The sequence below is a fragment of the Silurus aristotelis genome (assembly GCF_946808225.1).
Source record: "Silurus aristotelis genome assembly, chromosome: 2".
Lineage (NCBI taxonomy): Eukaryota > Metazoa > Chordata > Actinopteri > Siluriformes > Siluridae > Silurus > Silurus aristotelis.
Genome location: NC_139575.1, coordinates 32,879,679 through 32,893,950, shown reverse-complemented (window position 1 = coordinate 32,893,950; position 14,272 = coordinate 32,879,679). Strand labels below are relative to the sequence as shown.

Sequence of the window (14,272 nt, the reverse complement as noted above, 5' to 3'; positions counted from 1 at the left end):
AAAAGGTCGATGTCCGAGCCGATGGATAAGCGGGGTACCACTGTATATGTATATTTGGCTGTAAAAATTTAAAACATTTTAAACGGCACGAAATTTTATTAACGCGCTATCAATTCAGCGCGCATTTCTGTTTCACCATTTACTTAGATCTAAAATAAATAAATAAACTCCAGATACAAATATTTTTAATCAGTAAACTTTTGTTTTATTTCTGCGCCAAGTCTCAAATTAAACACCAAAATCCGCCATGATTCACACCATTAACCCTCTAGGGGGCGTTTTGTGGGGTTTTCCTTCATAATGGAGACACAAACTAAAATTTCTGTTTTTATTGATCGTACAGATAAAAAACAATACATCATTCAAATCTGTAAAATGGCTATAATTTTCTATATATAAGCTTCCTGACTTGACTTGAAGAGGTGCAGTCTCTCCGGTATCACCGGTATTAACTGTCCGTGTGGAAACATAGCAGAGGCTCGTAATGATGTCCACACGTCTCTGCACTGATATAGCCTTTATATTTAATCACTGTACAAATGCTTACATATATATCACATGCTGTAAATATGATACATGTTTAACACCTCCAAGCTGCCAGTTTTGGGCACCTGAGCAAGCCCTTAACTCACTACTGCTCATTTAGTAAATGAGATCATTAAGAGTCGCTCGGGATAAACACTCCCAACAGGAAGTGGCTATATCTCGCTATCTTTGTCTCTCTATTTTCTCCATCTAATTGTCTCTGTGTCTCTTTTAGTAAATGTATCTGTTTTACTGTATATGTCTCTCTCTTGCTGTCTCTCTATTTGTTTCTCACTCTTTGTAAAGCTGTGTCTGTGTCTCTTTGTCTTTGTCTCTGTCTTTCCTGCTTATTTACATGTCTAACAAAGTTTTGAGTTTTGAAGTAATGCCATTAGCGATCTATGATGAAAGACTTCCCTGGTTCGATTCTTACCTCTAGTTTCATATTGAACATTATAAGAAGTTTTGAAAAACAGAACAATAAAAGGTCATTAAAATTGGTTGCTGGTAAATCATGGTATATCAGTGGTGCAAGTGTTGGAGATGTGGTTCTTGTACCTGAGTCACTTCTCATAGACTTCCGGTTACTGAGAGAATGTACAGGAAGGAGAAGTTTTGACTCTCTACCATCATGATCTAAGAGAAAACACTGGTCTCCTAACTATAGAAAAGCCAAGAGTCCAATAAGCAAAGGCTTGTTTGCCTCTCCTGTGTTGGCGTAATGGTCAGTGAAGTGGTCGCTGCTATCTGACTCACCCGGTTCGATTCCTACCGCTTAGCTTTCCTTTAAATTGTTTAAAAAGTTTTGAAAAAGAACCAAAAAAGGTCCTAAAAATCAGGTTTTTGCAGGAGATCCTGTGGCTCAATTGGAAGAGCTTTGCCTCTGGGATGAGAGGTTGCCGGTTCAAACCCCGGCCAGGGCTCAAAGTTAAGTGTGTGGAAGGTGTCAGGAATGGCTGGAAAGGTCGGATTCGGAGGGTGTATCCTAAAGCAGGGGGGCAATATCCGGGCATCTGCCCCCCCAGCGTCTGAGAAGCTAAAAACAGGGGGTTATGAAGCAAAAACGTCCAAAAAAGTTTCGACTTAGTTTTGCATATATAGGGAAAAATTCTGCCAAAAACCTATCACCCTTACTTTTTCTGAGGCTGTGAAGCAGCAGGTCTTCACAACCTTCGTTTACAGTCAACCACTCCATTACTCACCACACACTACTTTCCACACAGCTTAACCAGTGTGGGGACAAGCCAGATTCGAACCAGCAACCTCTGACCTCAGAGGCAAGGCTTTTACCACAAAGCCATCAAGTCCCACAACACACCTTCTTTTTTTTGGGGGTTTATCCTTCGTTTCATGCTTCAAAGCAAGAAATTCAGACCAGACAGAAACACAGAAAGCAGGATTCGAACCCTGAACCCTACCAATAGCGAAATACCAGTCTTAACCCACTGAACCATCGGGAAGGACAGGCTGCAACGATTGTTTAGAGCAGGTCTATCTTTTCTTTCAAACCATCAACGCAAGAATATAATGCTAAAGACAGACGTAGGAAGCAAACCCATATTGTGAATAGCAGGGACAAAGCAGGATTCGAACCCTGATTCACACCATTAGCGAGGCACCAGCATTAACTTACTGAACCATCAGGAAGGACAAGCTGGGAAGCTTGTTTAGAGCAGGTCTATCTTTCTTTTTGACCCATCAAAACAAGAATATGAAGATGTAGGAATCAGGAATTTTACCTACCTCATGACTAGCAGGCAGAAAGCCAGGTTTGAACCCTGACCACCAAAAATAGCAATGTACCAGCCTTAACCCGCTAAGCCATCAGAAAAAAAACAGGAAGCTTGATTAGAACAAGTCTATCATTCTTTTCAAACCATCAACACAAGAATTTAACGCTAAAGAAAGCGAATACAGATGTAAGTAGCACAAGTTGAACCTACATTGTAACTAGCAGGAAGAAAGCAGGATTCGAACCATGATCCCCACCACCAGCGAGATACCAACGTTAACCCATTGAACCATCAGTGAGGACAGGCTAGGAAGCTTGTTTAGAGCAGGTCTATCTTTCTTTTCAACCCATTAAAAACAAAAATATATCGCTAAAGAAAGATGTAGGAAGTGAATCCTGATCGTGACTGGCAGGCAGAAAGCAGGATTCGAACCCTGAACCCCACCAAAAGCAAGACACCTGATTTAACCCACTGAACCATCAGGGAAGACAGGTCAGGAAGTTTGTTTAGAGCAGGTCTATCTACCTTTAAACCATCAACACAAGAATATAAAGCTAAAGAAAGATTTAGGAAGCAGGAACATAACCTACATCGCAACTAGCAGGCAGAAAGCAAGATTCAAACCCTGATCCTCAATATCAAGTCAAGTCAAGAGGCTTTTATTGTCATTTCTACTATACACAGTGGTACACAGTACACAGTAAAAACGAGACAACTTTGTTTCATGCCAGCCCAGTAAGAAAGAAGGCATGTAGGACTGGCTCTGAAATCTTATCACCAGCATGGACTATATTAAGGACCATGTTCAGGCACAAGCCTTAACCCACTGAGCTACCACAGAAGTGCTTTTTCTTTTTTTTTTTGGTGGAGTTATCTTTCATTAAAGACCAGGAAATCAAGAAATTAATACAACACAGAATTGAAATGTTTTCAGAGTGGACAAGGTCCAGAAGTTTTATTTACCAACACAGCAACCAGCTCGACCAGGAATCAAACTCTCAAACTCAGCCTCGTGGGGACCCTGACATTAACTCACTAGGCTATCACATCTATCTATCTATCTATCTATCTATCTATCTATCTATCTATCTATCTATCTATCTATCTATCTATCTATCTATCTATCTATCTATCTATCTATCTATCTATCTATCTATCTATCTATCTATCTATCTATCTATCTATCTATCTATCTATCTATCTATCTTATATGATGTGAGGTCCAGTTAACAGCTAAAACAGGTGGAGGTAATAACTACTTTTTACTTAAGTACATGTCAGAGCCAAGACTTCTTTACTTTCACTCTATTGTGGATGGGAAGAAGCTGTTTTTGTGGCATGAGGTTTTGGCCCTGATTGTCCGCAGCCTCCTGCCACAGGGGAATGAGTCAAAAAAGTCTGTCTCCAGGGTGAGAGGTGTCAACCACAATCCTAGTTGCCCTCTTCAGGGTCCTGGAGGTGAAAATGTCATTATTGACTTAACACAGATTTACAAGCAAAGAGTTTTTAAAATCACATGAGGTCAGAGGACTTTCAGTTGCATCTAACAAACCATTCATCAACAATGAACATTATTCATTCATTTATTTCTGAAACTGTATGTAACACAGCAGATTTAAGGTGAAGTAAGAATACTCTGTATTATACAAAACACAAATACACAATGCATGTATAATGGACTGATTTGGACATTTGTCTTCCTTCTCAAAATATAACAAAGCCAGCAGATCATGTCATGTATGTCTTAGGTTTACTGTAAACCCATGAATAAATCCAAGCTTGTGTTTAAAAGCTGCTGCAATGGATATGGCTGGAGTAGGTGAGTGTGATAAGTCTGCTGTCCAGTGTGCTGAACGGTTGCTTTTCTAATAGATCAGCATGTGTGGAGAGATAAACTGGTGTGTTTTTTGCTATTCACTTTGCAAGAGAGTGTGCCTAGTGTGCATACTAGTGTAACAGATAGACTGAGATGCTCTAGGATCCACTGCTTTTTCATATCCTCGGTACACTGCCTGTGTTTCATAACTCTGGGATTTTGTGCTCTTAGGTGTTACTGTATATAGTTCTGTGTGTGGGTTTCTTTGAAATACAAAGCTCTTCTTTTTCATCTGTAGTGCTGGTTTTCTGTCCTACAGGAGGCCTGAACGATGCCTGTCTTGCAGTTTATCGTGCTGCACAAAAGCTTCGTTCTCTGCAAAAACTATGCTATAGTAAGTGTGTAGAAACACATTCTGTGAGTAGAATCATGCTTTATATAACATTCAGTATTATGTTTTCCAACTGTAAAGAAAATTCTCTATGTTTCTTGTTTCATCAGGTTTATTGTAGCATTTTTAGCCAACTGATCTGTTCAATCATGTTATATATGTGTAATTAGTTATTGTTATGGGGGAGTGGTGGCTCCAGCCGTTAAGGCGCTGGGGTTCGAGCCCCGGTATCGCCAGGCTGCCACTCTTGGGCCCTTGAGCAAGGCCCTTAACCCTCTATGCTCCGGGGGTCCCTTACGAGGGAAATATCAAGGTCCGTGACGTCGGAGTGACGTGGGGCCGCCTTCCCGTGGGCTCACCACCTGCAGGAGGGACCGTAAGGGACGGTGCTGTGAGGATTGGGCAGCAGTCGAAGGGGGGGTATGCCTGCTTAGACTGCTGCCCCCGCGACCCGAATTACGGATAAGCGGGAGAAAATGAATGAATAGTTATTGTTATTATTAGTGATGAGAAATATCCAGGGCAATTTTGTTAATGGGCTGAACAGCAAATTACCAAGTAAAGTGTCCAAAAATAATTTTTAATACAAACAAACAAACTCATTTTAGTACAATTGCATAAAATAACAAATTCAAGCATGACAGTGATGTTACCACAGTAATGTAGACCATTTTCCAACAGGACATCCTAAAGTGCTTTACACAGCTAATTTGTGAAGGCTAGCAATTTTTTTTATTTGTTAATTCAATTCAATTCAATTCATTTTTATTTGTATAACACTTTTACCAACGAACATTTTCTCAAAGCAGCTTTACACAGATAATGTGGTGATAAAGATGTTCTTTATAAGTGTAAGTTTGTAAGCCAGTGGCGACTAAGGCAAGGAAAAACACCTTAGTCGACATTTTAACATTGGTAGTTATGTTTAACATTGTGAAATGTCAGCAAAACAAATTCTGTTTATCACATTATAGCAGTTAGCAACACTCTTGCCTCACCAGCCTTAAGTTATAAAGGGAAATAATAGAAAAAAAACTACATGGTTACAAGAAAAAAAAGTAAAAAGAAAAACACTTGATGTAAAATCATTCTGTATCTAGTGGAACTTTAAACAATATGCATAACTCCTCCTCCTAGATATTATCATCGATGTCTGTGTTTCAGTGCATATGGTCATGATCCGGGATTTGCGCTCAGCTCCTTGGACTGAAGGGGACTTGGGGAATATTTCCCAGGAAAGCTTGAAGCAGAGTCTGGAACAGCTCTTTCAGGGTGTTTTACAGACTTTACCTGTTCAGGTGGTACCAGAAGCTACAGAGCAGACCTCCAGACTTCTCTTCAAACTTTATGACAGGCAAGAAACTAAATCAATACCTTCATTTAACTTGTATATGTACAATATGGATCTTTTATGGCATTATGTTTAGATTGATTTCTGATATTTTTATAGGGAGAAGACAGGCTTTGTCCTTCTCAGATCTGTAGAAGTGGCACTGATAGTGCTTTCAGGAGACACACTTTCAGCCAAACATAGAGGTCTGTATCATGTTTAAAATGTAGTTGACCCTATGCAGCCAATAATTCGTTTTTATATTATATAATTATACACAGCTATATTTATCATGCACAGCTATGAGTCATTTTATTGTTTTTATTTTCTGCAGCTCTGGTCCAATTGGCTGTTAGCTATGGCAGAAGGCAAGGTCAAGAGGACCTTTTTGTCAGCCATTCTGGCCTCAGGAACCTTCTGGATGACCTTAGTCAGGTCAAAATCCTTCATCAAATGATTCTGGTTGTCATCAATGAAATGTAGTACCAGTTATTAATTAGGATTCACTTTACTGGAATGGGACACTTTTTTACTAGGTTTTTTATGATCCTCAAAGAGACATTTTAATCTAAAGGCATTTTGATCTAAAAGCATATTAGATGCCTGGAATTTTCTTCTATCGAAAGTATAAGTAGTATCCTCCATAGTCATCTGAGATAGTATGAACAAAATAGACATAACTGAAAGTGACTCTGACTAACTTTCTATAACTCTGACTAACTTTCCCAGTACCAATAACAACCATGACCATAACCTTGATCTTACAAAGGGCTCCAGCCAAAAGGACTCTTGTGTAGGCATACGTAATTAAAATCATTCACAGCTCTGACTTAAATGTAAATAATGCTTGTCACTGCTTGTCAAGGTGCCAGCTGTGGTTCAGGAGAGTCATGTATTTGGTCCGGTGGAGCCCGCAATCCAGTCCTGCTTCACTGGGGTATGTTCTTCTACACACAGATGTACAGACACAGACACATCTAGAAGTTCAATGTGTCTTTGACTTTACCTAGGTTATCAATGATAGAGCAGGGGAGGAGCATTTTGTAAAATGGCTTCGGTCGGAGCCTCGTTTGCTGCTATGGCTCTCCACGCTCTACAGACTCTCAGTTAGCGAGGATGTACAACACAGAGTGCGCTGCCATGCCTGCAAGGCCTTCCCCATCACAGGCATCAGGTAATTTGGTGTGTGTCTGTGTCTATGATGTGTCCTGCATATGTGATAAATATGTGTCATGATTTTGTTCATTGACATGTAAAGGTATTGGTATTTTGCAAGTGCCACCTTTTTTAATCTTATAAGTGGGATCCCGGTTTAATTTCCTCTAATGTGGACCATGTCTGCAACTAAATATGGTTTGGAAAATGATTGTGTAACTGGAATAGTGATTGTTGAGAAGTTGGAAAGATATCCAAAGCTATGGTGTATGTGGAAACTTGAGTGAAGAATGTGGTAGACAAGAAGTTATACTAAGATAATATGAATAATAGAGATATGATAGAGATTCCATAACTCAATAATGTATTTCCATAATGGATCTATTTGTTTTACTTTTTATATTTAAATCAGTTGCAATTTATAATAAAAATTTTAATCAATTGTATCTGCCATTGAGACCTTTTCTACACAGGGTACTACACAGGCCAGATATTTGTAGATACCAGACCATTACATAATATAAAGCGTTTGTTCATACTATCGCCAGAAATTGTATCCTGCATCTTAAATGGGTCCCTTCACTAAAATTAAGGTGCCAAGCCCAAACCTGTACTATCATGACAATGCCTCTATGTGCAAAGAGAGCTTGAGCAAGGTTGAAGTGGAAAACCTGGAACCCTGACCTCAACCCCAATCAACAAATTCTCAAAGAAATGGTTCGACACCTGTACACCAAGCCTTTTCACCTAAAATTACTGGCGGCCCATTTAATGCCTCTGCGTGCCTAAATAAAGAGAAATTCCCACAGCAACATTATAAAATCTAGTGAAATATCTTCTCAGAGGACTGGAGGCTGTTATTGCTATAAAGAATTAATGTTTGATAAGCACTTTTAGTACAATAGGAATAAACATACAGTAATGCAATTTACATTTCAAACCTTCAAGTGTCTTTAATAATTTTAGCATTTGGAACTATTGGATTTTAGAATAGAATTTGGGCCCTTGAGCAAGGCCCTTATCCCTCTCTGTTTCAGGTCATTGTATCATGGCTGACCCTGTGCACTGATCCCAGCTTATAACATTGCTGAGATATGTGAAATAAGAATTTCACAGTGCTGTAATGTACACGTGACATTACACGTTTCCTAGTACTGACTATTAACACATTTTGACATTATACCTTCAGAATCACTATGATTAAAAATTACTGAACAAATGCACATGTAAAGATTATGTCTAACAGTATTGTGATCTACTGTAAGTTTCACGTGTGGACTCTTTGCAGGTATCGTTGTTTAAAGTGTTTGAATGTCCACCTGTGCCAGAACTGTTTCCTGGCCCAGAAACGTACAAGGAAGCACAAGCCTTCACATCCACTTCTGGAGTACTGCACGCCGGTATGGTTCATTTTAAATTTATCATTGGATTACACTCAGCAAAACACAATAAAATACCCTCTTAGCAATTCCATGGTATCCGGTGTATATATTTATAAAGGAGTGACTTCGGAACGCAGTTCTCCTTTTTTGAAAAATCCTGCTTCGCATTAAATGTTATGTAATAAAATCTTATTGTTATGATAAATATATTTTGCTTTACACCAGCCCTCTTTGAAGGAATCAATGGCATCATTGGCATCCAGTGCCCGCCATGTTCTTCTGCCACGACGCTACACCAGGAGAGAAACAGAGAGACAGAGAGCACTTATAGCAGGATCTTATGAAGAGAGACATTACAGGTATGGTATAGATAATATTTAGATGATATAGAGTGTGTGTGTGTGTGTGTGAATCTTCTTGTCCTCTTTTCCTTAGTGTTTATGCTTCAGGGCTGCAGAAAAATCTGGAAGGTTTGGACGCCACTGTCTCAGAAAATGTTCTTCCTTCTCCTTCTCCACCTTCTTCCCCTCCCACTCCTTCTCACCCGCATCATAGCATGGAGTCTAAATCACTCCAGACAGATGAGTTGGACACACAGCCTCAGGTAGCTCTTTATAAATACAGCAGTGCTTTCAGCTTGTAATTTTGCTGATGCGTCTGAATATATTTGCCCAATGTTACAGAGAAAGATGTCATTACTCCAGAAGGACCTAAACATCACGCAAAAAGCCATGAAAGACCTCCAGAGAGATAAAGGGTAGTTTTGTAATTCTTTTTGACCTAGTATACATTGTAAGGGGGTGTGCCAGTGGCCATTATTGACACTTTTGTGTGTGCTTTGTCATCAGGGTTCTGGAGAACGAATTCCAGGTGTGGAAAGTAGCTGCACAGTCAGAGCATGACTCTCTAGAAGGCAGGTGCACGGAGCTGAAGACCACCATGGAGGCACTGATCCAGCACAACCAACAGCTAGAGGAGGAGCTAGGACAAGTCAGACATGTGAGTGGGGAAAATCAGGGAGAGAAAGAGAAAAAGGATAGACAAAAACGATAGGGAAAGCCAATGAGCCATATTTTCATTAAATGAATATATTAAATTAAATGAAACTTGATGGGCAAATTTTGTTCACACCTTACCATAAGATTCCTACATAATTTTTTAAACATCCCATTCCATATTTAAACAGAGGTGGGAGGTAACCAAGTACAAATACTTTGTTACTGTTCTTAAGTTGATTTTTCCTGTATCAGTACTTTGGTTTAGAGACAGTGGCATTGAGTAAAAGACAGGAGGTGGAGCTGGAGGTAGCAGAGCTGAAGATGTTGAGGTTTTCGTTAGGAGTGATGAGGATGGACAGGATTATAATTGAATTTATTAGAGGAACAGCACATGTAGGACGTTTTGGAGACAAGGTGAGTTAGACAAGATTGAGATGGTTTGGACATGTGCAGAGGAGGGACATGGGGTGTATCGGTAAAAGAATGCTGAGGATGGAGCCACCAGGAAGGAGGAAAAGAGGAAGGCCAAGGAGGAGGTTTATGGATGTGGTGAGGGAAGACATGCAGGTAGTTGGGTTGAAAGAGGCAGATGTAGAGGACGGAGACGAATGATCCGCTGTGGCGAGCCCTAATGGGAGAAGCCGAAAGAAGAAGATGAAGTACTTTACTTTACTATTTATATTTCGGATAACTTTTTACTTTCACTCATTAAATTATCTGTACTTTCCACTTCTTACATTTTTAAAACAGGCTTGTTACTTTAGTTTTAATGTATTTGGTGAAATGTTTTTTTCTTCTCACTGTGCGCCATCAATCTATTTCCTGTCATTGTGTGGCTTTTTCAATCTACCACTGGTGTTTCATTTCCTGGCTCTCACACACCATTAATGTAGACTAGTTTATGACGATACAATGAGCAGGCAGAAGGCAACAAGATGTTTGGGGTTAATGTGATGTGATGTGATGAGACAGAGGGAGTCAGTGGTGTAAACTTGACTGAGAACAAAGACATTCCTGATCACCTGATCGTCATAATCGTTTCTCTGCTTGTGTTCTATATGGTGGTTGTTCAGCCGGGATACATTAATTAAGTAACAACATTAAAAATTCTTTTGTATTAATATATTAATTAAGGCTGTCAAAATGCATATTCATTTTAACGGCACAAATCTTTTATTAAGGCGCGATTAATGCAGCGCGCATTTCTGTTTTCTGTTAAAAATACAAACAAATAAATATTAAAGAGGCGAAATTAAAAACTTCAGTGCAACACGCATGCATTCACAATGTTCTTTCTTTACTCAGATATATATATATATATATATATATATATATATATATATATATATATATATATATATATATATAAAACTCCACCGAAAGATAATTTTTAATAAGTAATCATTTGTTTCACTGATATGCCAAGTCTCAAATCAGCTGAAATTCGCCATGATGCACACAATTAACTCTCTGGGGTCGACAAACACATCAGCGCGTTTCGTAGCATTTTTTCTCATGATGCCGCAATGAACTTAAGTTACTTTTTTGGATCGTAGAGATAAGAGCAAAACATCATTTGAATCTGTAAAGGGTCTACTTTCATTTGAATACACTCATAATAACAACAATACGCTGTGCTTTTGTAAAAATAAAGGAAACCTACAGTGTGCGTTCTCTTTACAGACACGTAAATAAACCAACCTGAATCGCAATTCATACTTACCTCACAGACATAATACATATATGAATAGAAAGCTTTAAATGTCTACTTTTAAATAAACCAAGTTTATTCGAATACAAATATTTTCTGATTATATAATAATCCATATGAAATTTAGAAGAGGTACAGTTTCGGTATCACCCCATCAACCGTCCGTGTGGAAACATAGCAAAGGTTCCATTTGGTGTTATGATGATTTAGTAATTTAAGCATTTGCAAGAATATTTTGTCTTCATGCTCTGTTGAGTATGGTTTCACTAAAAATAAACACATTTGCTGAAAGCATCCATATTTGTCCATGCTTATGTTGATTAAAGTATACAACATTTTTATAGGGGGTAGAGGGGGTGTTAATTTATGGTACATTTAGAACAGATAAAAATGTGCGATTAAGTTGCGATTAATTGAGAGTTAACGCATGACAATCGTGTGATTAATCGCAATTTAATATTTTAATCGATTGACAACCCTAATATTAATATTATCTCATGCAGGCTTTAAGTATAAGAGGAAGAGAAGAGTCTGGCAGTGACATCAACACTCCTTCTCCTCAGCAAAGCAGACATGACACTAGCGAGAAACAGGGCACAGAAACTGAAAGTTCAGCATCAGTTACTACAGAAAAGGATCCGGAAGTAGCAACAAGTGAAGTGAGTGATAGAGAACATCAGATGGATGAAAAACAGAATCTGAATGAGTTGCAAGAAGAAGAGCATAAAGATGTAGTTGTTACTGAAACCTCTGCAACTGAGACAGAAATTGAGACAGAGGAAAAGTTTAAAGTTGTTTGGGAGTCAGACGAAGATGTGGAGGAGGAGGATGAGGATGTGGATGAGAAGAGTGAGGAAGACAAGCCACAACATTACAGAGTTACTGGAAACAGTACAACTTTAGACAGGTCTTTTGTGGTGGAGGATTCCGGGACAGATAACTCTGACGAGGAAGCAGATAAAGAAGAAGAGCTTAATGACCTAGTGCAGAGACTTCATGATGCACTTCTATCTACACCAACAGGCAAGTGGAAAGGATGATCAGGTCAGATGCATACCTGAAGTGGCTTGCTGCATTGGAACATTACTTAATTGTTCAATTCAATAAGATTCATTACAATGCTCTAATACAAAACAGCTCAAGGTTAATGTGGCTTTCTTATAATGTCCATTTTTTATAATAACTTCCTCTCTTCTAGGAAGATGATCCACTAGATTGTGGTGTATGGATAGGGAGATTTGTGCTCATTCAGCCACACAGAGTGTTAGTAAAGTCACAAATGTATGTAAAGTAGGGAGGCCTGGGGTGCAGCCAGCATTCGAAATCATCCCAAAGGTGTTCAGAGCTAAAAACTATACACTATTATTGTCTAGGACTGATTACACATTCACATGGTAGCTCTAGAAACCTCTTCAGATGAAGAATAAAGACCAACCTCTTCACCATGCATTTAAAGGAACAGTTATGAAATAGTTGCTGTACTTTTACTATACTATGTACTATAGCTTTTAGAATGACATAAGGATACTTTTTAATGGAGGCTAGAAAGCATTTCTGTAGCTTGGTCTGGAAAATAATGTCTACCAAATGCTGTAAATGTAAACAATGGTAACATGATAGCTAACATTTGATTTATATTTGAATATTGTGTTTCCTGCTATACAGGGTGTGGGTCGCGTCAGACAGAGGCGCTTTTACAGGCAGCAGGAGGGGTTGGAGAATCAGTGGTTCACCTTGTTCATTCTTTCAAATCAATCACCTCACCAGTACAGGACATGGAACAGGGGTCAGCGAATGCTGATCTGCAGTGCAAAGCCTTGTGCCACGAAGCAGGTTTATTTTCCAATCAGTAAAGACATATAAATGTTTATAAAAATAGAAAATTAAAATCTTTCGTGAAAAACAATGGATTTGGCATTAGTGGCATTGACAAGGAAGACAAACTCCACACACCAGAGAACAGCGCCAGCTCTTGTAAAAGACTTTGGGGTTATGTGGATTTTTTGTCTCCCACATTCTCTCCTAGTCTTTTTTTCTAGAAACACCAAATGTATTATTTAATTATTTGATGCCTGTAATAATGTAAGTTGCCAGGCTGCTTCTTCCAAACCATTTTGTTTGCAAAACACACAATCTCTGACACAATTATATACATTTGACATCTTAACCATGCTACTCAACACTAAACCCTGCTACAGCCAATGTTCTGTTGATAACTACATTTAATCATTTCTACTGATTGGGACAGAGTTTGAAACCTAATTTAATTTAATAAAACTGTTCATTTCTGTTTGCAGTTGTGTTCAAGTGAAAAGAAATAACCGAACCTTGATGAACTGCAGCCCTTCAGGAATTTGTGATCTTTGGTCTGACTAGAAAAACTAGACATTCATACAGAGAGTAATTTCCTGGAAATATTGTCTGTTAATTTTTACATACAATGACTAATTTCCTGGAAATATTTTCTGTTTACCATTACAAACATAGTGTAATTTCCTGACATTTGTCTAAACAGCTACACTTTTGAGAAGGTCTTTATGAGTAGCTTGTGATCTTTTTTGTCATATGGATAGAAAAATTGATTAATTCATTTGTTAAAGTAAAAAATATTTTAGAAATAACAATAACCTTAAATCGTACACATTTTTATTGTTTACTTTTAATACCATTGAATGTATTTTATACTATTTGTTTGGTGGTTATTCCTTTTTTTATGTATATTAAAAAATCTTTGGTTGTCATGGTTGAAGAACTGTAAGTTGCTAAGCATATAAAAATATAAAATATTTTTTTTATTTGTAATGTTTATACAGTGCTTGTTAAAAGAATGGAAACAGGAAGTCTTTGGTGGTTTTTGAGACACATGCATGTTTCATTTGATTCTATGCAACAAACTAAGTAAAAGACAAAAACACACAAGAATTGGATAATAATCGTGTGGAGCAGGGAAGATTGGAGATTTATTTCAGGTGAACAGAATACTGACCCAACATGACTACTATTACATATTTCAACGCAATCTGAACTGCACCAGGACTGGGGCTGACTGGAACCAGCTTCACCATACAACAAGACGAAGACCCAAACCCTGTAAGCGTTATTTAGAGAGCAACAGTCGGCTAGAGCAGGGGTCTCCAATCTTTATCAGAAAGGGCCAGTGTGGGTACAGGTTTTTATTCCAACCAAGCGAGTCCACACCAAATTCTACCTGTTCAAATCTAATGATCTTCA

At 38.4% G+C, this 14,272-nt stretch overlaps 1 protein-coding gene across 1 annotated transcript; it reads left to right on the top strand.

Moving 5' to 3' along the window:
* The first annotated feature begins 4,249 nt into the window (after positions 1–4,249).
* dytn (dystrotelin) lies at positions 4,250–13,780 on the top strand. Its single transcript, XM_083522080.1, has 13 exons — positions 4,250–4,468; positions 5,630–5,819; positions 5,916–6,001; positions 6,130–6,230; positions 6,661–6,732; positions 6,806–6,969; positions 8,239–8,350; positions 8,558–8,691; positions 8,768–8,936; positions 9,016–9,089; positions 9,181–9,331; positions 11,545–12,064; positions 12,707–13,780. Coding segments are annotated over exons 1-13 (1,962 nt in total). The 5' UTR covers positions 4,250–4,467; the 3' UTR covers positions 12,895–13,780.
* Positions 13,781–14,272: the final 492 nt, after the last annotated feature.